The sequence below is a fragment of the Camponotus floridanus genome, unplaced genomic scaffold, assembly GCF_003227725.1.
Source record: "Camponotus floridanus strain SB8 unplaced genomic scaffold, Cflo_v7.5 scaffold129, whole genome shotgun sequence".
In the NCBI taxonomy this organism is placed as follows: Eukaryota; Metazoa; Arthropoda; class Insecta; order Hymenoptera; family Formicidae; genus Camponotus; species Camponotus floridanus.
In genome coordinates, this window is record NW_020229247.1 from 262,307 (window position 1) to 286,397 (window position 24,091).

Here is a 24,091-nt window from a genome sequence, read left to right on the forward strand (position 1 = left end):
ATTTTAGGTCACAAATAACATTTTTGATAATTAAAAGATTAATAGAATTTATCTCACAATATATCAAAAAATTTCATACTGCGCTTTATCAGGGAAATATAAATTTTATTTATTTTGCTTTATATGATGAGAGAAATTACTTTATATGATAAAAGATTGTATATTTAATCTTTTTCAAAAGAGGAATTTTTATAAATTAAAATAATTTTATAATCATAAAATAAATTTATAATCATGTGTATGTGTGTGTGTGTGTGTGTGTATTGCATATTTAAGTGCGCGTAACAATTGTTGTAAAGCATATCCAATAATAGATAATTCTTCTAGAGTTCTTTTTTTTAAAGGCAAAAAAAGAGCAGAGTTTATCTTCTCGCAAACTGATTTAATCAAATTGATTGCACGAATTTACAAGAAACGGCGCGAAAAACTGCAGTTCCGGATCAACGATCCGCAACCGTGATCGATGATGCGTACGATGACTATGACTGAAACGTAAAGAGAAAAGAAAAAAAAGTGAGAATGGACGCTTTTCTGTCACGCGTTTAAGCGGTGAAAGTATTTGATTCGGAAGGGGGAGTTCATCTGCGGACAGGTAATAAAACGGCAGACGGCACCTCGACATTGAACGAACTTGAATTTACCGTCAGTTCACGGTCGTTCGTTCGCGCTTACCGTTTCTATCGGCATCATGCGTGCAATTCTTCTGCTCGCCGTCTTGACAAACGTCAAACTTAAAGGATACGCAGGTGAAAAAACCTATTTATTTGAAAATGATATTTTATATAAAAAAGATACATAATATATTATATATAGAAGATATTTTGTATAAAAGTTACATTGAAAATTATTTTGATCACATCAGTTTGTTCACTAAAATCGCTTTTTAATTGTAACATTTTATTTTAAAAATAATCTTTATACTATTTTGACATTTTTATTTAAATAATAAATGTTACTATTAAAATAGTATAATGTTGATTGTATATTTTTGAAGAGTTCTTTTAATCATTCTGAGTATATGATTGTAGAGGAAATTTGGCAGCAGGACCTGTCTAAAGATATGCAGATAGGTGCATCCACCGAAGGCTACGATCGCGTAGGGTTGCGGTGCGGCGCCGAAAAGATGACCGTGGAGCTCAGGACAACGGAGGATTTTTCAGGAGTGATCTACACTCAGGGTAATTTTTATTCCAGAGAACCGTCCTGCTTCCTCGATCCAGTTCGCGGTAGAAGTTTCACTATGAGTATCCCTTTGAACAAATGCGACACCGAAAGGGTAAGTAAACGTGCATTAAATATGCCATCATTTAAATATATCATTCATTTAAATATATCTTATTAACAAAAAAATTTTCTTTTAAAATTTACGATAAAGAATTTTTCAAAATAATGATGTTTATTTTTTTTAGAATAGAATTAATTTCATTTCACAGTTTTTTTAACAGCTGACATTCTCTCACTTATCTATCTATTTTTATATTGATATATAAAATATAATATTTTATATTATAATATAATATAAAATATAATGTATAGTTTAAAATACAATTCAATAAACAATAATAAAGAATCAGTGAAAATAAGTACAATGATAATAATTCGTACATACATCATTTTTTAACATATATTATTTTTTAATTAATTTCTTAGATTTCTCTCTCATTTTTATTCATGACTTTAATAAATAATGGAACTGAAAAATATCCGCACATAACATTTTCTAAAACTATCGCAGTTTTAAAATAAATCGAAAATATTTTTAATTATACATTTGCTACATTCAATAAAATATCAGCCCTTTCTCTCTCTTTCTCTCTCTTTAATTCTTAATAATTTCTCGCCTTGACTTATTCATTAATAAATAATTTACATAATATTTTAGAATAAATAAATATTTAGTGGATATTTATCTGATATCTTTTTCGTCTTTTTTTAAATTTTGGTATCAGAATGGAGAAAAATACAGCAATGTTGTGGTCATTCAGCACGATGATGAGTTATTGACACCGGGTGATGCTGCTTTTACGTTAGAATGCGACTTCTCAAAGCCGCGTGATCTCACGGTAACGGCGAATTTAAATGGAAGCAAGAGAAGGTATAATTGCAGGCTATCTTGTCATTAATTCACTTTCGATATGAGAGTGTTGTGCTATTATCGCGTGTTTTCAATTATTCATAAGCTTAATAGAGATATAACTGATTTTCTCTGCAGTACATGAAGTGAATTATGTAAAGAATATCACCAATTATCATCCTAATTTATGAAAAATTTCTATTAAATATTCTAATAAAAGTTTATATGATGCTTTATATATGGATTGTCTTAAATACGGTATTGTTTCTTTTATAATTTTATATATAGAGCGTGTAAAAATTAAATTAAACGAAGAAATATCCTAAGTCATTAGGGTACTGTAATTTTGTTGGAGTTTCTTTTTAATTTATTTTACAATTTTAACATGAAATATCTCAATATATATATTGAGATATTTCATGTTAAAATTGTAAAATATATATATATATAATATAAAATTCTAATTATTAATATAAATTAATAATATATTGAACTAGACTTATATTAGAAACTTATATAAGAGATAATACTTTGATAATTCTATTTGTTTCTCAAGATTATTTTGCTATGATTATTAATATTCAGTTTCTAATAACTTTATAATTAAATTAAATTATTATTATATAAAGAAAAATTAATTTCTAGTTTGTGAAAGAATTTCTCGAGATGATAATTTTTAAATTATATTTTATCTATAATAATAATAATAATAATAATAATATATTTTTATTTTTCTAGGACCACTAGATCGAGTATAGCTCTCGTTGACGCCGATCCAGGAAGGGACAGGAGGAAAAGGGCGGCATATGTGGAAAGCTATGACGACAAAGTTGTTTTCATCCCGCAGAAAGCATATCGTAAGACAAACGACGAATTGTGAGATACCAGTATGTGCTAGCTATAATAAAGGATTAAAAATATACATTTTGCCCTTTTCTTTCTGTCAAACTTCCGGTATAATTACCATTCACAAATTTTCTGATAATTTCGTCGTTCATAAGTTTGGCACAATCTGGTGGTCTCTTCGCAAATTCTATAGTTTCTCTGGCACTGAGCACGTTCAACAAACGCAACTATTGATGATAACAACAATTACCTTTGTCATATTTTGAGATTCATTAAATTAAGTTCTTTTTTTCTAAAAAAAATTGATTTAATTTGCGCTTGCTGAATGTGATCATTGTCGCACAATAAAAACACGTGTTCGAATTGATTTCAGGATAAAAACAATCATTGGATTTTGTTTTGCTAAATCTTGCCAGTGAACATCATCGATTCAATGAAATGATTTAGCATTTTGTGCTATCGTTGCCGTTGTTTGTTACACTGTTTGTTTGAATAAATTATTTAACCGTTCGAATGTGGATGTATCATTTCATAATCGTAATGCAATCGTGCATTAATTCTTAATTTGTATGCAATGCAGGAATGGTATGCGTGTATATACATAAGGATGGCTTTATTTCTACTCCAAAAATACGATATGTAACATGCGATAATTCAATGATAATCTCTAGCCTTTGCAGATAACAATACATGTGGAAATTTACATCAAGTCTCATTTATGTAATTGACATCTATTAATCAATATATAATTAATTTAGCAACTGTTGCAAGATATTAATATGAGATTTAGAAACCGTTAAATTTCAATTTTCGATTTTTAAAAATTTTTGAAACTTTAAAATGACTATTGTCAGTGAAATCGTAACAATACGGCTATATTTCTGTGTGATACAATCGTTACAATCGTACAAGGTCACGATGATAATTATGCAGGAAATGAAGCGGTATCGGTGATTGTGCATAGAAACGTGAAACCGCAAATCCCATTTCATAATAATACGTCATAAATATAAATATAAAACCGCATTATAGTCGAGAGACTGCAATGGTCGAATCTAGGCGGATATGCTCGGGATAATTTAAAGTCTTCTTTGTGGAACGAATCCCTCGTTTCGTCTCCGTCTCGTCGCTTTTCGCGTCTTTGTCTCTCTTTCTAGTCGAATGCTTCTCTCGGGCGATTGTACCTCGCGAATGAACTTAATAAATGAATAGAACCGTCTGGAAACATTACTTGTAATCGAGAATAGTTCACTATATGTTGTTCTTCTCTAATAACAACATGCTAGAATATTAATGATTTGTAAAAAAAATCTGAGGGAAAAAAACATTTTAGAAAATATTAATTTAACCAGCTGATTTTTTTCTGTCGCGCTAGCTTTAATAAAATTTCAATATATATATTTATATTTTAATTTTATTGTGTGTAGCTGAATAAAGTTTTTCTTTAAGTTTGTCTTTAAGGAGCATATCAGTTCTTTAAAAAAATTAAATGAAATATGCTTTAAGAATAAGAGAGATTGAAATTTATTTTATAAAAAATATTTTAAACAATTAAATATTTTAAACAATTAAATTCTTTTTTTGAGGAAGAAATTAATAAAATAGTTCTCTAGAAATTTGTCAAATTAAAAAAAAAAGTTGAGTAGAAATGTGAAACATATTTAGAAATATAATGATTGATATTGAACTTATGTAATTATTATTTGATAATTTATATTGCAAAAAATAGTATTAATCATCTTCCTGCATTTGTTGAATAAATCGTTCAAACACCTGTATTAAAAACATCGATCAATAAAAATGAAAAACAATTCGGAATAATTTAGTCTAACAGAGGGATCTATCTAATTTTTTCATTATATATTATTTGTTGAGATACCGTGATGTTTAGCTCAAATGATTAAAAAGTATATGTTTATTATAAAATGGATGACAGTGAAAACGATAAAACTGGGACTGTGAGAACGATAAAACTGGGAACTTCTGGAACGATAAAAGTCACATTAGCCCCCACTTCTATTATATCTCTTCATATATAAGGAGCTAGTCAGACATCGTCGGTCTCTCAATTGCGAAAGATTTTAGGAGTAATTTTATTTGACAGATAAAGTATATCGTGGCAGAAATGGCAACAGCAAAATTCAAGGAAACATCCCCCTATGTTAAGTCTAAACCTTTACCGCCTGAAGAAGATTTTCTCTATAACCAGTAAGTAATCAATTTGATTTTACACATCTCATCGAGTATCTCGATCAAGTATTCAACTAAAGATCCTTTCAGCGAGAAAAATTGTTCTTGTCTACTTTTAATAACACAATAAAAATATCTTTTCAGATACTTGGAAGACATCGCGCTGAAAACTGATAACCGAAAAGACCCAATACTTAAGCTGGCCTTATTTGGTGTGGGTCGTGCCGGTACAATACATTTAAGGTCTACAATTTCTAGTCCACGCGCCAAACTCGTATATATTGTTGACGATATTGAAAGCAACTGGCAAAATATGCGCAAATATTGGCATTTAGAAGACGTTGTCTTCTTAACAAGCGCACAATCTGATAATGTATTCAAGGATCCTAAGTGAGTAATTGCATTAAATAAGAAAAAGTACTATCGATAAAAATTATATATAAGATTATATATTAATAAAAAATTAAATTTATTATATATATAATGTATGTGTATGTATTATATACACTGAAAAAAAACTTGGTTGAAAAAGGCAAAATTTGTGCTCAACTAAATATATTGTTCGATACGTTCAAATAAATATAACTAAAATATTCCGAAATAATCTGTTGATATAAACAAATTCAAACAAATTTATTCTTATTCAAATCATCTTATTCAAAACAGAGAGTTCAATACAACGATGTACAGTTACTACAACAGAATATTTTTTTGGTAAATTTTCAACCAAATTTTTTTTTCAGTGTATAATATATTAAAAAGTATTACAAATATAACAATAAAGTAATTAGATTTATCATATAATTCTCTACGATTCGTACAGTGTCGACGCGGTTATCGTTGCATCGCCGACTGTTACGCATGAGGATATCGTTATCAAGGCTTTGAAGGCGAAAAAGGCGGTTTTCTGCGAGAAGCCTGTAGCGGAAAATAAATTAGACACTGCCAAATGTTACGAGATGGCTGAGAAAATCGGCACACCGTTGTTTTGCGCGTTCAATCGGCGATTCGATCCGAGCTACTCGGAAGTGCGAGACCGAGTTCAAAAAGGTGAAGTCGGACATGTTCACATGATCAAAACCGTCTCACGCGACTCTCCTCTACCTACTATAGAGTATCTGAAAATATCCGGAGGTATCTTCCACGATTGTTTGGTTCACGATATCGACATTATAACTTGGGTTCTCGGAGAGTATCCAGACAAGGTGTGAGACTTTTTCATACATGTTATAACTCATTCTAATATATTGAAAAAAGTGTATCTTCAATTTTAAAAGTTTTTTTTGTACTTTTGAGGTACTTTTATTGTTCTTAATTTATTTTAAAAGAGATCAAATTCTTCGCTAATTGTAAGTCGAGCCATTGATTGGAAAAAATTATATTTGTAAATTTTGTAATATCATTGATAAGACTGATAATGTGCAATTACAGATTTCGGTCATAGCTGATGCGAACATCCCGGAGATCAAGGCGATCGGAGATTTTGACACGGTCGCCGTGACCATGCATTTTCCGTCAGGCACTGTCGGCATGATCGATCTGTCGCGTAACAGCAACTACGGATACGATCAACGACTGGAGGCGTTTGGTCCGAGGGGAGTCGTACAAGCTGACAACGAGCAACCGAACGCCATTCGTCGACAATATGGTCGACGACAGGGTATACAGGGATCGAATACTGCTCCGATCTGGTACTCGTTCGCCAGCCGTTTCATGAACGGCTATCGAAGGGAGTTCGATCACTTTATCGATATAGTACTTGGCAAAGCTAAGTCGCTGGTCAAGTCGAAAGAAATTTTGGCAGTGAGTAAGATCGCTACTGCATGCGAAGAATCCGCTCGCACGGGAAAGATCGTGAGTCTGGACTGGACGAAAAGCGAATTGCCCGATGATCAATAAGATCTCAACACGAGAGACTAATTAAATATATATTTTGTGTCAAATATAAAATTAAACAAAATTAAATAAGAGACGTCGATAAAAAGTTTGATAAATATTTTATTAATAAATTGAGCAAAACTGGCATTATTTAATTTTCATATTTAATAGCAGTCATTACATATTAATCTTATATGGAGGAATCATTTTCGAATCTCTCCATTTATATTTCTTTACTTCACACGGAAAATCTATATAAAAATATATATATCGTAATATCTTTTGTAATGAATGCAATGAAATGTGAATGATTTAAAAATTATAAATGAAATGTTTTGTGTATGCGTAACCAATTTCCATTATTATTAAGAGGATATTAAAATTTCCTTCGATGTTTCATATTTAATTAATTTTACTTTTATATAGAATTAAATTTATATAAAATAATGTGAATATGTAATGAATATGATATGTAATAAATGCGATTTTATTACAGACAGAAAAAAAGATTTATTTCCGTTGAAAAGTTTGTTATTAAAAATTATAATATATCATAGTAACAAATTTATCCTTTGGTTTTACTAGGATAATAGAGAAAAAAGTGGCGTGTCTTTCAAAATATATCTCACAAGTTTATATAATATTGATTACAATTTAATGAGAGCTTATGCGCTAAATTAGCGAATTTTTAGTTTAGCCGATAGCAAACAAATAAATCAAGCCATATAATTTGTCACATTTTTATATATAAGTGACAAAGAAATTACACAATAATGTACCAAATATCATGTCGAAAAAAATAACAATATAAAATCGATATTGTCCGTAAGATTGATGCGCACGTCTCTGCGTAGACTTTTCACTTTTAACTTCTATTGTAACAATATTTTGTAAAAAAATGGAAAACTTTCCTATTCGCCTGTCATTATCGTTTTATGTATGTACAGCCGGCGTTTTTTCAGTAAATAATGAGGAACTGAGTTTGAGCCGCATTCAACGTCGAGTCTTTTAAACGTTACCAAATAGCATAAAATTCTCATGCGAGAATCTGTCTATCCCATATTTCATGCTCGATTTATCTAGAGTCTAATACTAGATATATACATTTTGTCCATATTTACCATTTAAACGCAACATTATAAAGTGTATCGCGAAATATACATAAATATGTGTATATTTATATATTGCGATGTGTAGAAAAATCTTATTCATTATATTTATCCAAAAGCTGATATACATATGTCGCAATTATAAGATTATAACATCCAAACTAAATCTTAACATTCAACCATGTATCGCAAATCTACATATGTTCCAATTAATTATATTAAATATTAGGTCATAACAATCTGATATCTCTTTTATATTTATATATATGTATATATACTCAATTTCACTATATTAATTGGAAATAATGCGCAATTCACTTAGGCGCTACATGCATGTATAAGAAACTGTGCAAAATTGTATGTTTGGAATATATATATTTAATATATATATATATACATATATATAACTCCTTTTAGCTCTAACGATTGTGAATCATTTATATAAGTTTAATTTATGTAGTTTCACATGATTTTAAATTCAAGGCGCATATTTTCGCTTACAATGTTCCTCAACTCGTTCTCAATCTATAAAAATTTTTCAGTACTATTATCAGCTGTATATTCAATGGTACTTTTTGTCGATTTTAGATGATATTTAAAAATTGCTTTGAACATTGTAGGTCCCCTTCATTTTTATTGCGTGTAATATATTCACAATTTTGCTATACCTGTCTTTAACTAAAAATTTGTGTATTCGAATTGCGTGCGACAATTTTCGATTTCAGAATTTCAAAGATTTCGCAAACAATGCAGCTGTAGCTTGCGTTTTGTCACCGTTAAATCTACGCAGTTCTGCAATAACTTGCGCCCTGGTAAAACCCAAAGCCTCTAGTTCCTTTACAGTGGCTTCCGTAAAGGGATCATGTGGATAGACTGTTGTTTCTAAGGCGGCTGGTCTATTTAACAAGCCTTGATTACTACTACCTTGCCCGTCTGAAGCATTTCAACAACAATATTTATCAATGATAAATTGCAAAAGAAAAATAGATTCTTCGTTAAAGAAAAAAGTACATAAAATTTTGTATGCTTCCAAGAAACAACTTTTCATATATGTTACTTTCTTTTTTATATAATTATAAATTGCAAAAAAAAGATTTTCTTTTAAATAACAAAAAGAAGGAATAAAAAAATAAAAAAAGGATAGCTTGATCTGATTCTTACCATGCTGTTGCCTCTGTTTCTTCGCGTCTCTTGAACTATCTTCAAGAGCTCGTTGGAGATCCCTGTCATCTAACGATTCATCACTATTCCCACTTAATCTTGCACATTCAGGTAAATCACCTATGAAATAATAAATAAAATAATATTAATATTTTTCAATTCAACATTAGAATTTTAATATTAACATTAATATTAATATTAAAAATAAATTTTATTAATTATAGAAGACAAGAAGAAATAAACCTTCTGCTAAAAATGAAGTTTCTGTGCCCGTAGTACCAATCTTCAAAACATTTTTCTTCAAGTCTATGCAACATTGATGTCTCTTGAGCATGTCTAAGCCCAACAACATGTCCATAGGTTGTTCCTCAAGGACACTGAACGATGTTGTAAGATGATCGTTGCCAATTTGTATTTGCACCATGTGTATACGACCGATTATGCGTTGAACTCCGACGCCCTTGGCGACCCCAGCCCACCTTGTGTCCACCAGACGCATAATATGACATCTCTCGGCACAAGCGGCAGACATAATAGTTGTTTGAGCACCTTGTGTCATAAAAATATTTTCAATATTATAATAAGCAGGATCGATTTAGCTTCTTTCACAATGCATCGTAAAAATATTTTAAAAACTATTGGATTATATTGAATTGAAAACAAAGAATCTCTTCTCTTTCTTTTTTCTTGTATTGTTTTCGCAGATGAAGATCACATGAGTTGTCAGATCTAAAATTAAACTGTTTTTCTGCACGTCATGCAGAATACTTTTCCGAGAAACGTGTGTACTTAAAAATAAATACACTACTCATACAGACACCGAGATGCAACAAAACAACGATATTCAAAAATAATCTCAACATTTTTCACGCGCGTCTTGAAATACACGCGAAGCATTGATGCATTTCTATACTTGTTACTGTAAACAGAATAGCCAATGATTTACCTGAATCAATAAATGCTTTAACTGGAAATCCATTGACTTTACAATTGATGTACAACATCACAACAGTGCCGAAAGTTTCTGGATTGTATTCCATTGCTGCTTCCATATTCGCCTCGATATTTTTTTGTCTAATCTCTTCGGCGATCAATCGTTGCGCTTCTGTGTCAAACGGATCTGCATTCATCATTCTTAATCGTTGTGCTTGCCGTTCTTCGCGAGCGGCTATCTGCTCTCTGAGTACAGTCGAAAATCTATCTATAATATATGAATATTTTTAGATCATAAATGCAAGATACAATTACGCTGTCGTAACTAAATGTGCTGCTTACCAAGATTTCCCGACAGCAAAGCATCGGCCAATCTGGGATTATTCTGCTTCAACAATGCCAACTGATCTGGATTAGCCAGGAACATATTTCTTATCAATGCTGGATCATCCTCGCTGCGGGGATTTTGTACTCTGTTATTCGCAATTGGCTGCTGACGCTGTACGTTGCTGATGTCGGGAATTCTGATGGAACTGAAGTCCAGTAATGGAATGGCTAGAGCGATGTTTCTTCGAATTTAGTACGTTCATTTTTGCAAGGCATTATATGCGCTACGTAAAGTAGCATTATAAGGAAGGACAAGACATCATGAATAGAAAAAGACGCTGAAACAAGCTTCATGGTGACATTCAGAGAGAGATAGAGGAAGAGAGAGCTAAGAATGATAAATGTATGCATAATTAAGCTAGAGTTAAAAGTCAAGATTTCAACATCAGAAACCACAGGTTTGCAGTTTCTATGTCGATGAAAACAAGGTAAACGATGAGGAAACTAAAATTAAATACGAATTATTATTGCAATGAAAATAAATACAAGAGTAACGGGACTGCTCCAGATCGCTATCTAAAAAAACATTGCCTACCTCTGTTGAAGGGCTGCAGGTTCAAATCGCTACCGCTCTGGTGCATATGCTGCAGGATAACGGCGTCGCCGTCGCGGATGCCGTGATCGCGCAGGGACTTCTTGTCGTCCATGAGCGGCAGGCCGTTGAACGCGATGACGATTTCGTGGGCCGGCACTCCGCTCTCGATCTCGCAGAACGCCTTGAAATTCTCCAATTCCAGCTCCTCGCTCACGTCCAGGACGAAAACGCTGTCGTCGCTGAGAGTCGTTACTGTCACCTTCATACTTGCCTCGTGCGATCGCGACGAATCCTGGGAACGAATGAACGTGACAAGCGTCCGCCTCGTGGTCAACGAGTGAGATTTTCTCGGGGGGAAAATATGCGCGACACTCGATTAGGAATGGGAGAGTCGTGACGAACGCGGGAGAGGCATCAAGGGAGGACAAGCGGGACGGGCGGCACGCGATTCGCGACTCCTCCGGATGTAAACAAGGGGGGCCCAACTCAGCAAAAATACTCCCCCGATGACGGCGAGACTCGCGTGTCACTCGAAACTCGAAACTTTCGAGACTCGAGACGAATGCTCGCGAATGGGCGCGCATGCGTGGCCTCACTGAGGTATTATACGAAATAAAAAGAGGGTATATGACTCCCTCCAAAAGCTGCTTTTAAAAATATGTATAAAAATTTAAAAAAATTATTAAGTGCTTTTTATTTAAATGACAAACATATAGATACACACTAAAAATAGTTACATAGTTATTTTTAGAATAAGATATATATTATGTAAAATAAAAATATCTCCATAGACGGAAGAATAAAAGGTGTTATAGCCCGCTTTTAGGTGATCCCTGAAAGCGATTTGTTCTCTGTGGACATTAAAAACGTGGACATGAATTACGAAGTCAAAGTCCACGAATGTTCTCAGAGGATAACGTATAAAATACAATTTCTGTTTCTATTCCGTGCTATATGCACAAAATGCTGGTAGCACATGTATATAAATGTAAATAAATTTTTAATATAAATGAGTTTTGTAGTCCTCTCTCTCACTTTAATAAAATAAATGTAATAAATATTAAATTTAAAAAGTTTTACTGATTATTATATCGTTTAATAATAAAATAAATTTAATAAATATTAAATTTAAAAAGTATTAGTGATTATTATATCGTTTAACAATATATTTCAGAATTTAAATATTTGTAGTTCATTAATAGTGGACATTGAAGTCGAGTTCTCCACTGGAAACGTATTCTGAAATTATTAGGAAATTATTAGGAGAATATAATCAAGTTAGAGGTAGCACAAAATTACCTAGCTACATTATCGACATTAAAAATATACCTTTAGTAGGTGTTTGCTGTGTCGGTAACTTTCTGTTAGTCGGTAACTTTGTGTTACTTCCTATCCGATCATATTCGCCTAATACTTTCCTAAGTTTCCAACGGAGAACTCGACTTCAATGTCGGCAATTAATAAACTACAAATATTTAAATTCTGAAATATATTGTTAAACGATATAATAATCAGTAATACTTTTTAAATTTAATATTTATTAATTTATTTCATTTGAGTCATTTACATATAATTAATTAATATAATATAATGATCGACATTAAAGTCAAGTTCTCCACTGGAAACGTATTCTGAAATTATTAGGAAATTATTAGGAGAATATAATCAAGTTGGAGGTAGCACAAAATTACCTAGCTACATTATCGACATTAAAAATATATCTCTAGTAGGTATTTGCTGTGTCGGTAACTTTCTGTTAGTGTTACTTCCTATCAGATCATATTCGCCTAATACTTTCCTAAGTTTCCAGCGGAGAACTCGACTTCAATATCGGCAATTAATGAACTACAAATATTTAAATTCTGAAATATATTGTTAAACGATATAATAATCAGTAATACTTTTTAAATTTAATATTTATTAATTTATTTTATTTGAGTCACTTACATATAATTAATTAATATAATATAATGATATAATAAATTATAGACGAATGTATTAATTCAATTTTGTTTTCTCACAAAGGGAAAAAATACACGTTATGCAAATATCCGATCTCTGGAAACTTTGCACGATCATCTAGGACCCGGATTTATTTAATTAATATGTGTATATATATGTAATTAAAGAAATTTATTAAATACTTTGAGATAAAATAAAAATATATTGTCACTAAAAAATTAAAGTTATGTCAAGATTAAAATTGAAATTAATTTCAGATGGATTGACATTGAAAAAACAAGTTAAAATCAATTAAAATTGAAACTAAATCGTGCAAAAAATCGAGATTGACTTAACATTAAATCTAACAAAGAGAGTACGACATCCGGGTTCGATTTTAAAGAAACTTTGTGTGAGTGTGTAGTACTTAATACATAACTAATTTAAAGTAGTAAGACGCACTACTCAATCGTTTTCAAGAAAAAAGTATTTAAAGTTTCGCGAGTACCTTATAAGGCCATGGAATAACACAGAGATATAAAGTTAAGCGTTAACTAGGCGAGTAAAATGGTAGCGGTCGAAACGCAGGAACCATGGTTCGATTCATGTTACGTCCACGATTCTTTTCTTTCTTCGAAACGTTATCGTGGAAGAAAAATTAAGAATCGGCTTGGATTTAAAATACAAAGCGATCCTTTTTTAGAATATTGATAGCGCCTAGAAAAACGCAACCTAACCCGCATATAACCACTTAAACCTAACAAATCTAATATTGAGAATGGCCAGTCGAGATAGCGAAACTTTAAATAAATTTTTGAATTATGAAACTTGAAATTATTATAAGAAATTCCAACAGCCCCGTATTTATTGATATAGCTTACTCTCGAAACCGCTCTATCTCAGGTATTTTTAAAACAAAAATCCTTGGAAAATTGACAAAAAATAAACATAAAACCTTAGACAGCAGACTTTTCAATAATATATTCATAAAGAACTTATATTTTTGACCTCTTTATAATTTGCATTAAATGAATTCAAGATGTGATCTAAAAATATTACTTTTTGAAACTCTTGAACACTAAATCATAAGCAGCTGATTATGAGTTCCCATAAACCTGTTATAACATTCATACAGTGATCATTCAGAAAAATATCATTTTGATATCAGAAATGTGACACGTGTTTTTTTACTTGCCGCTATTAGGCGGCGAGCCACTCTTAACTTAACTCGTATTCAAGATTTATCATGAAATGTAAATAAAGAACTAGTAATTAACACATAAGATTTAAAGTATATTTTTTTCCTTTTATGAGCAGTAGTGCCAGAAAGAGGACACACTGCTCATACATATACAAACAGGGAGAGCCACATGTGCTACGCAACATAATTGTGTGTGAATCGCATCTCTTGCTGATATAACTATTTATAACTATTTATCAGTTTAATTTCTGACAAACTGAATTTAAAATAATTATGGAATATTTAGAAAATCATTAAAAACCTATTATATAATCATTAAAAACCTATTATAAATTGCACAAATTTTCTTAATTACCGAAATTTTTACAATTTGCAATAATGCACAATTAACGTTTCTCATCCTCAGAATAAGTTCATAATACTATTCTTAAAGAACTCATTATGATTAGCTCACAAAGTGTCTATTTAGGTGGCGAATAAGATCACAATAGCACCTAGCATTATCATCTTTTTCTGTATTCTTCTCTTCGTCACTTATTTCTTCAATAAGATCTTCATTTACAATACTTGATTTTTTAAAAAACTCAAATGTTTTATATGTGTCATTTTTTTAGATAGTGCACAGTTGATGCTGTTAACTCAAAAAATGAAAGATAAAATTCGCTGTATAGTAGAAGATGTACAGCGAAGAGTCTCTAAAGCTTTAAGTGAAGAAATACGACGATTAGCCGTTTTAGTAGATGAATTTAGTGTTCCATTTCACCCCGAACCATTTGTTTTGAATCTATTTAAAAGAGAACTTTCTGATTGAATGAAATTAATTATGCATTTTTCGTGGAAAAAGTGTATTAATTTCAAATATTTTTGAAACTATTTTAGATAATTATTTTAGATAACATTAAACAAAATTAAATGAAAAAATTTTAAAGCTTATTTTAAATGTTTATGTAGATTTATTATGCAGTTTATGTAATTTAAGTTTATTTTAAATGTTTATGTAGATTTATTATGCAGTTTATGTAAATCTATACGCAATTTTTTGATATCTTTTTCTTTAGTTATCGCTACAGTTGAACGTGATCTTGACGAGGATTAAATGCGACTTGTTATTATAAGCATAATGGATCCACAATTAACACATCATACATGTGCACGGTGCATCTGTCGATTGAAGATATCACGATGCTAACAATGCGCGTTAGAATTTCATGGAAAAACACAAAAACGTGAAATCAAATTAGCTAGGCGTGAAACGTTGTCGCAAAAATTATTGGCAAGCGAATTAATGCGTTGATTATCTCGATCATCTTATATGCGTATAAGCTTTGAATAGCATTTAATGAGATGCTCTATTGACAAACGACGATAAAGTTATCCTGACAATAATCTCAAATATATGAATGGGACATTCGATTGTCGTATGCACATCTGCATGAGATATTCGTTGCCGAATAAATGTTTTAATTTCCATGTAATATTCATAAATTTCCCATTTCAACGATAAACATCGAGATAAAATAACAATCAGACAATAATCGAAAGTGAATATTAAATTGTTTTTCACTGAGAGATGCATTATTCTAATTATTAAAATTTAAAATATTATACAATTTTATATACATTATATTTATATATATTCTCTATTATTTTTTTTGTATTCTATTTTTATGCATTCTATTTTTACACCTCATTGACAAGGCCAAACCTTATCCTAGTCATCGAGCTTTCGTGTTCGCGTACAGAGTCCCACAGCCACCTGTCTAATAATGCGCCTCCCGTATCCGGTGCCGTCTAACCGTTTCCGGTATCTGGGGCTGGATGTTACCCCCTGTGATGTCCTCATACGCGACCCCCGCGCAAAAGGGGCACGAGACCCCAAACATTCCACGCTCCAATGCACCGTCTTTCCCAGTTTTTCTGGGGAACAAGCTTCCCTCTGTAATATGTGTATGTATGCGTATGTGTCTTCGGCTTCCGCACAATCGATTTGTTATTGCGGCTCCTCACTATGCTAGCGAGAGGAAGCAGCGAAAACTCTGATAGTTTTAATCGTCGCTTTTTTCCTATTTTAGAACTTATGCATTTGCTACATGTTTTTCTATATTAGAAACTACGCATTCGTTCCTTTTTCGATAGTGATAATGATAAAACTTTCTTTTATTTATTTAAGTTATTTATACTTTTATTTTATAATTTTTAGATCTTAACCAACCCAATAAAATATTTATTAATATATGACTGTATCAATATACCTCCAGTTTTCATAAAAAGTTTTATCAATTTCATATATCTTAATGTTGTAAAACTTATTTTTAGATATTTAAAATTTGTTTGTTAAATTAATTCTCAATGAAATAATTTATCATTATTTTGACATAATATAATTCGGTAAGACTGTAGTTCAATAAGATTGATATTCTCACGGAAAATTATCGTTCAAAGTGGATGTCTTACCCTAATTCATAACGTAAATCGATTTCACACTCCCGCTGAGTATAAATTAATAGACACTTACGATTGCGTTTCGATAGACATAGCGGGATATTCCGGCGCGTTCCATGTACCAGGTGTTAGCCATGGTTTTCGCCTGTCAGGACGTACCGTGAAAAATCGCTTTATCCATGGAGTGGAGTTTTTCATGATTGTTTCCTTAAAAAAAAAGAGAGAGAGAAAAAGAAAAAAAAAGGAAACGATGCAATTTTTAATTGTGCAATTTTTTCCAATGCCCCGAATCAAAGATGATGCTCTCCATATTTAAGACGCTTTATCATACCTTTTTATTCTACGATCGACGATGGCAAATTTTTTCGAGGCAGAGCAGAGATAATATTTATCCGATTGTGCGAAGCGAGACCGAACGAATCCGGCCCGTCGTCGCCGGAATCGCATTTAAGCGCGTACACGTGGCCATAGGCTTTACCGATTTAAATCCCAGATCCCCTTTAGTTATCTCTCGATCTCGAGGATCAAAAATACTGCGGCACAATAGTCTGTGCCGACGCAGTATTTTCATTTCGGATTATACCGAAACAAGCTGCGGCGTGGTGAAAATGCGATTGAAAGATACATGCATAGAACAATAAAAAAATTTGCTTTTTGTTTTATTTATTCAAAAATAACACGAATTCAGTATCACTGAATTTTTAAATTATCAATCTGATTGCAAAGTATATAAATATTTTGATTATTTTAATATAAAATGTAGTAAAAACAAAACGCTAATAAATGTAGTAAATGCGAAAAACGCTAATTGTTCGATGCATTTGATTGGATAGGGGTTTTAATTACAACCGTGGGAAATAGTGATGCCGTTTTTCCTGATTCTTTCCGGAGCATCACAGATGGAACTATAATTCATCCGGCATCGACCCTCGTCTCATAATTTTGGGCTGCTAATTATCGAAACGTAATGTTCGAGATCCGGAAACGAATGTTTGTAACAGGGTTTAGTTTATTAGTTTGTCGGCCTTATCAAAGAAAGCGCCTCTCGTAAATTTATTTAGATCGAATATTATAACACACTATTTGCCATAAATATCGTGTAATAAAATTTTAAAAAAGAATATTATTATAATCATTAAATATATTATTATATTGTTGCTGTTGCAGAAAAAACATTTTTAATATTTTTACAAATATATGACAGAATCCATTATATTTTTTCTTTTTTTCTAAAAAAGTTATGTAATTTTGCATCGATTATTGCTGTAAAAAGAACTATAAAAGAGATCAATTCTAGGAAAAAGCTCTGGCACAGTTATTTATTATAAAATTTTGCGCTTTATGAAAATAATATTACAATTAAAACAATAAAAATTTTGAATCAACTAAATTTTTTATTTACTCTTTATGGCAATATTCGATGCAAATCGAATACAAAGCAGATGATATTCTCTCCGTGTATGCGACACGCGGTTTTTTTATATAATTAAAGTATTATCCGGTTTAGATGCGTGCATCCGGCAACATATTGCTGGCGTAATTATATATCGCAGGGCGTTATTAAGTATTATTATCTTGCGTTTAATAATGCGATGGAAAAATCAGATCGGTACCTGTTACGGCTCGTATAATTATAGGCTTGCCCGAGAGGGCCAAATGTCGCCGAAGCGGTTAACCCCAGGACGCAACCCTTTGCGCGATGTAGCGACTGCACGTGCGAGTCACGTGCGACCAATTTCTTTTTTACTACGACTTATCCGTGATTCCTGACGATGTGCTCTTCGCTGTTTGCAAGCATAATTCAAGTGACAAGAAAAGGATGAAGCATCGATTAAGCGTTCCAAGAGCAATATATAGAAATATTTCACATATGATTACAATAAATCTATTCATATATATATAATATATATATATATATATCATATACATATACATTAATTATTAATAATGTATTCATATATATTAATTATTAATTAATTATATAAGGTATATACATAAAAAATATATATGTTTTAAACATTTAAATTATCTTTCAAATGTACATATTATGTATATTAGATTACATTATATATTTTATATTACGCATTTTTTTACATTTAAATTTATACGTCAAGAAAACACATGTAAAAATATATGGAAAACATACGAGTAAAGAATAATATTAATATGTTCCGTTATTTTACATTACAAGTTTTCTTCTTTTTTCTGGTCGGTTTATAACCAGTTTTCTCTACTGCGATGGACTTTTACTTATGTCCATCAGACAATTATAAATTCATGAAGTAGCTATAGACTATACTTGAAAATTCTGCAGGTTCGGCGAGAACGTGCAAAACCTATGATTTGCCAAGTTCACAAATAACGAATAACATTCAGCGGCGATGAAAACTTTCTGCGAAAATGCCAAGCGACTACATAAGATCTGACCACTGTGTTTTTCATTAAATTAATCTAGTTTCGATACATAGCTTCTGAAATACCATTAGAACTATTATATTGTTCGAATAGATTTTTTTGATAATTTTTACAAGTTTGAAAGTTGTGTTCAAATGGTACAAGAAGACTTTTTAAAAAATTTGCTTTTGGAATATTTATATTTACTTAGCTCGATTAACTTACTGTCTGAGAAGTCGCACGGAAAGAAAGTAAAGAAATGTAAAGTTTCTCAAAGTTTTTTTATATGCTATATTTAACCAATTTTACTGGCTCTCGATGAAGGTATTCACACACAAGTATACATATTCTTAGAAAAATTATACTCCTTATATTTCTGGAGATATTTTTAATTAAATTTTAAACATTTCGCGTTTTTTATACATATCTTTACTTTTGGATAAATACTACTCAATTAATGAGAGAAATATAATTTTATCATAATCCTACGATTTCGTTAAATATTCAATTTTGGATTTTTGGGCACATTTACCCCAAAATAATACTACTTTAAACGGATATATGCGTAGTTTTCTTTCAGAGCTGGATTCGATTTTCAATTTTTGACACAAGTAATTTTTTAGCTTCGTGCATCTCTTTATTTTTGAGGAAACATCCGTTTCGATTGGTCGCGGGCCACGTTCCATGACGATATCTAGAAACGAGAACGACAGCGGTTCCTTATCAGATCGATGAAGAGGCGGCGCCGCTACCCCAGCAACCAAGGGGTAGGCAGGCTCTGCCAGCGAAGCGTTCAACGAATGGGGTTGTAGCTGGGCTTTCAACCCCGGCATGGCTTCCGCTTTGCCGCTTTTCGATTTTAGTGCAACGAGAGACCACCTGAGCGACCGGAACACGATAGGTGGTCTGTCGACAAGAAGCTACGAGAGGTTTTGACTTTCTCGGCGAAATCTCGAAACAACTTGAAGAGTATTTAAAGACTGTTTATAGTTGCGCGATAGTGTTCTTCGAAAGAATTATAAACACACAGTTGCGATGTTTGAATAATTCATGCAACGAATGGAGAAATATTTAAATTATCAATGCAAATGCAATTAAAAAATCTCGAGAAGATAATCTACGGAATATTTCAAGATTCTTTAAATTCTCACATACAGTGGTGTTTCGTAGAAGATTTAGAGGCAATAATTGTGACAGTTTGCAAATCTACAAACATTTAGAACATCGAGTGAAATTAAAACGAAATCAGATAATATGAGATAGGTTCTCTAATAATAGGTTCTCAAGAATATTTAAAATCTCATACAAGTTTTCTCAGTTAATTGAATTTTGAAGAATTGCAAACAATGCATAATCTATTTAAATAATAAAGAAATCTGATCTGAATAACAATCGGTGCAATTATAAAGTGCAATCTAAAAACTGAAGAATGGGATTCTGAACAAATATTCGAAGATTGAACAAATTATATAATAAAAAAAATAGCCAGACAATAATAATTAAAGACTAATGTTTCGAGATTTTAGTTGAAAAAAGTTGAAAAAATTCTAAAAAATCTCGCATAACATATTTTAATAAAAAAATAAATAAAGTTATTCGCGATCTATAAAAATTAATAATAAATGAATTAATAAAGTAATGTAAGATCTAAATTCACTAAAATGATACAAATTATTGCGTTCAATAACCGCTATCAAAGTGCGACTGCAAATGAGCGAATGAAATAAAGATCTGTGAAAAATCTTATTAAAATACGAGAAAATAAAAATATAAAGAAATGCAATAAAAATTGTTCTTAAAGAAACATTATCGAGAGCATCTGTGAAGAAATGTCTGCGACCTACAATTGGCGGAATAATGCAACCCCGAATTTGTTTATCTCGACGTCGTAAGTGGCATTGTCACGGCTAGATGCGAGCCAAGGCATTTCGAACAACCGATTAACAAGTGTTACGTTAAATCTCGACACGTGCCCGGAGCGGTTCACCAAGGCACGTGTCGTTGTGTTTAGAAATATTACCCTGCACGCGCCTAGAGCTCGACACGTGTCGATCCTATCTCTCGATCCTCGAGACGTGGTCGAGTGTCCGTAGGTGCGCTTCGTAAATAATATGTAATTATCAAGAGGATTTAGAATCCAGTTACAATCATTCAGTCAATAAATCCAAAATGCTTAACGCGAGGAATTAAATGACGTGACGACACATCAGTTTCACTTACGTCTAGTCAAGCGACCTAGTCATATCACTTTTGCTCTGGACTTTACGATAAATCGTATTGTAATTAATACAATTGTAAGATTCGCAATATTAAGTATTAAATTTGAGTGGTCATCGGTGAATATCATTATCATCATCATCATCATGTATTCGATGGACAATCTCGAGCGGGATATGATGAACCGGCAGTACATTTACGAGGCGCACAGCTTCCTAGGAAATCCGGCGATCCCTACGTTGCCACCGCATTGTGGGGTACCAACGACGGCGACGCTTCCGGCTGTCATCCCGTCGCAGCTGCCATCGTCTCACCATCCCTCCGGTAGCACCGGCAGCACCAGTGGCAGCGAGCACTACCTGTACGACGAGAACAGCAGCGACAACGAGAGCGTCTACAGCAGCGATCAGGAGAATCACACGAGGGAGTGAGTATCCTGGAAGTGCCTCGCGGAAGATGCTTCCTTTTCGAGTTAGCCTCTTGAATTTTTTTCGACGGCTCCACAAGAGCGATTTTTCCTGAAAATTAGATTTTAAATTTTAAATTCCAATCTAATGAAATTCACTTTGAGATTCATCTCGTTTAGCTTACACAGAAAAAAAGAAGTGTCAAATCAAAACTTATATACTTAAATTAACGCGTTCATTGTTTCGTATATATGCAACAATTTATAATTTTCTTAGAAGAATTTAATAATTTTAAATTTCAGCAATATTATAGTCTTATTTTAATATTGTAATTGTCACCTTAAGAATATATAATTATTTAATTCTACTTTAAGGAAATTATAATCTTTGAGTTAAAAATGTTATTTTTTATCCAACATTGTTTCTTTTCCATTCAAGAAAATTAAATCTTAAATCATAAGAATATATTTTTCTTGATTGAACTGTATAAAATGGTTTCATTCAAGTAAGCAATTATTCAAGCAATTATATTTTTCTTTAATTAACTCAATATAATCTCATTTCAAGATTTCCATGTTAAAATTAAATATATTTTCAAAACAAGAAGGTCCTTTTTTTCTGTGTAGCCACTTCTGATCTTCTGATCAGAAAATATATTTAAAATAGTATTTTCCTGTTTTGAGGGGATGCAATTGTTAAGTGTAGGATTAGAAATAGATCACGTGCATTTTTCGCAGACGAAGTCGAGGTAATCGGCGCAGCGGAGCGTCGGGAAAATGTCCGAGACAGGTGCAGGTACAGCAGCGGCAAGCGGCAAATATGAGGGAGCGAAGGCGCATGCAAAATATAAACGATGCTTTCGAGGGCCTGAGGGCCCACATACCAACTTTGCCGTACGAGAAGAGACTATCGAAAGTCGACACGTTGAAGCTGGCGATCGGTTACATCAACTTCCTCAACGAGCTCGTGCGGACGGACAAGGGTAACGATCCGCTGACGGGCAGTAGCGGTCTCTCCAGATGTTCTAGCCGGGACGATTCTAAGAAGATCATAGTTCGTGGTGAGGCCAATTCCGATTACATCTGTAATGATCTCTTGATTAAGATCGATGCTATAGGTCACTTTGTTTATCGCTTCAATTCATTTAAGTTAAATCTTTACATTTAAATTTTTCTGCAAATTTTTGATATAAAATAATAATATATAAAAGTATTAATAATTATTAATATTCTAATAAATAATAAGTATTAATATTCTATTTTAATATCTGTTTATATTGTAAAAAGTTTGATTTACGTAATCTTTGATGAAATTGATAATAAAATTTTTTAAAAATCACCAATTTTTTGACAATTTAAAAAAATTGAATCGTAAATAATCAAAATGTTTTAATATTATTTTTTTTTAATCTACAATATAACATCATATATCATGCAGTTTACAATTCAAATTTTACAACGTGATGCACAATCCGACCTCGCTGACATTTCACCCGTGATTTGATTTTGATTACATTTCCACGTGAGATTTAGTTTAATGCACAACATGTCGCGCTTCACGCTATTTCGATATTATATATGCACAAAATATTAACATCGGACCGACTACTTCCGCCTCGAAATCACATAGGTCGATTTATCATAATTATCCATCTACCCTTTATTCCAAGACAGGTGTCCCCGATAGATACAGGGTGCGTCGCGATAAATTATTGTCCAGAGAAATTGAGAGATTATCAAAAATTTTTAAAGCCCCTAAACTATCCATTATTTATGTTTCCTGCTTTTTCACAAGTTACAGAGTGATATTCCTTTTCTGACATTTTTAAATTTTATAACATAAGTTTCAAATTCTCATATATTCGAGGGCACTAGTACTTTTTTTTCAAAGTGATAATTATATATCTTTCACAAATAAATAAAAATAAAAATATGTATCTTTTTCTGACAATTTTAATAAAGATAATTTTTATCGCGAACTGCTACTTATTTTCAGGATGCGGTGGAAATCCATTTATCTCGCATTCGCTCTCGTGGTCGAGAAAATCGGACATCTCGCCGAATGGCACGATGTACGCGAAAGTTTGGACACCGGAGGATCCGCGAACGTCCAAAAGCGGGACGCCTTTCGAATAAACGGAGCATTCGAAGAAAAATGTATGACTTTATTCGTAAGATTCTCTTATACAAGGGAAGAAAGGATATGTCATTCGCAATGAACAAGGACGTTCCTCTCGCGTGTTATTTAGTGTCTAAGAAGAAGCGTTTCTAGTCACTAACCCTTGTGAGAGAGATTTGTATTTTTCATCTAATCTTATTTTTGATTCTTTATGATTCTTTAAGCAAATATAATTGCTAATAATTATATTAATATTTA

At 32.1% G+C, this 24,091-nt stretch overlaps 4 protein-coding genes across 5 annotated transcripts; 3 read left to right on the forward strand and 1 right to left on the reverse strand.

Annotated features, from left to right (window-relative positions):
- Window positions 1-259: 259 nt before the first annotated feature.
- LOC105258708 lies at window positions 260-3,712 on the forward strand. Of its 2 annotated transcripts, XM_011270157.3 has the most exons (5): window positions 260-746; window positions 1,029-1,276; window positions 1,950-2,095; window positions 2,813-2,931; window positions 3,294-3,712. In XM_011270157.3, exons 1-5 carry the CDS (start codon window positions 689-691, stop codon window positions 3,296-3,298), a joined length of 576 nt encoding a protein of 191 aa, XP_011268459.1. In that variant the 5' UTR covers window positions 260-688; the 3' UTR covers window positions 3,299-3,712. The 2 variants fall into 2 exon arrangements, with proteins under 2 accessions (XP_011268459.1, XP_011268458.1); XM_011270156.2 differs by lacking the exon at window positions 3,294-3,712 and having other exon boundaries at window positions 2,813-3,287.
- A 1,237-nt stretch (window positions 3,713-4,949) lies between these two features.
- Window positions 4,950-7,107, forward strand: LOC105258709 (myo-inositol 2-dehydrogenase). The gene is made up of 4 exons (XM_011270158.3): window positions 4,950-5,128; window positions 5,255-5,500; window positions 5,934-6,315; window positions 6,542-7,107. The coding sequence occupies exons 1-4, from the start codon at window positions 5,046-5,048 to the stop codon at window positions 7,007-7,009; spliced, it is 1,179 nt and encodes a 392-aa protein (XP_011268460.1). The 5' UTR covers window positions 4,950-5,045; the 3' UTR covers window positions 7,010-7,107.
- An 822-nt stretch (window positions 7,108-7,929) lies between these two features.
- On the reverse strand, window positions 7,930-11,672 carry LOC105258710 (protein DDI1 homolog 2). Its single transcript, XM_011270159.3, has 6 exons — window positions 11,114-11,672; window positions 10,534-10,746; window positions 10,205-10,459; window positions 9,502-9,807; window positions 9,259-9,378; window positions 7,930-9,030 (listed from the first exon to the last, which is right to left on the reverse strand). Exons 1-6 carry the CDS (start codon window positions 11,376-11,378, stop codon window positions 8,819-8,821), a joined length of 1,371 nt encoding a protein of 456 aa, XP_011268461.1. The 5' UTR covers window positions 11,379-11,672; the 3' UTR covers window positions 7,930-8,818.
- A 9,033-nt stretch (window positions 11,673-20,705) lies between these two features.
- Window positions 20,706-24,081, forward strand: LOC105258712 (pancreas transcription factor 1 subunit alpha). The gene is made up of 3 exons (XM_011270161.3): window positions 20,706-21,735; window positions 22,453-22,775; window positions 23,711-24,081. Exons 1-3 carry the CDS (start codon window positions 21,455-21,457, stop codon window positions 23,848-23,850), a joined length of 744 nt encoding a protein of 247 aa, XP_011268463.1. The 5' UTR covers window positions 20,706-21,454; the 3' UTR covers window positions 23,851-24,081.
- The last annotated feature ends 10 nt before the right edge of the window (window positions 24,082-24,091 follow it).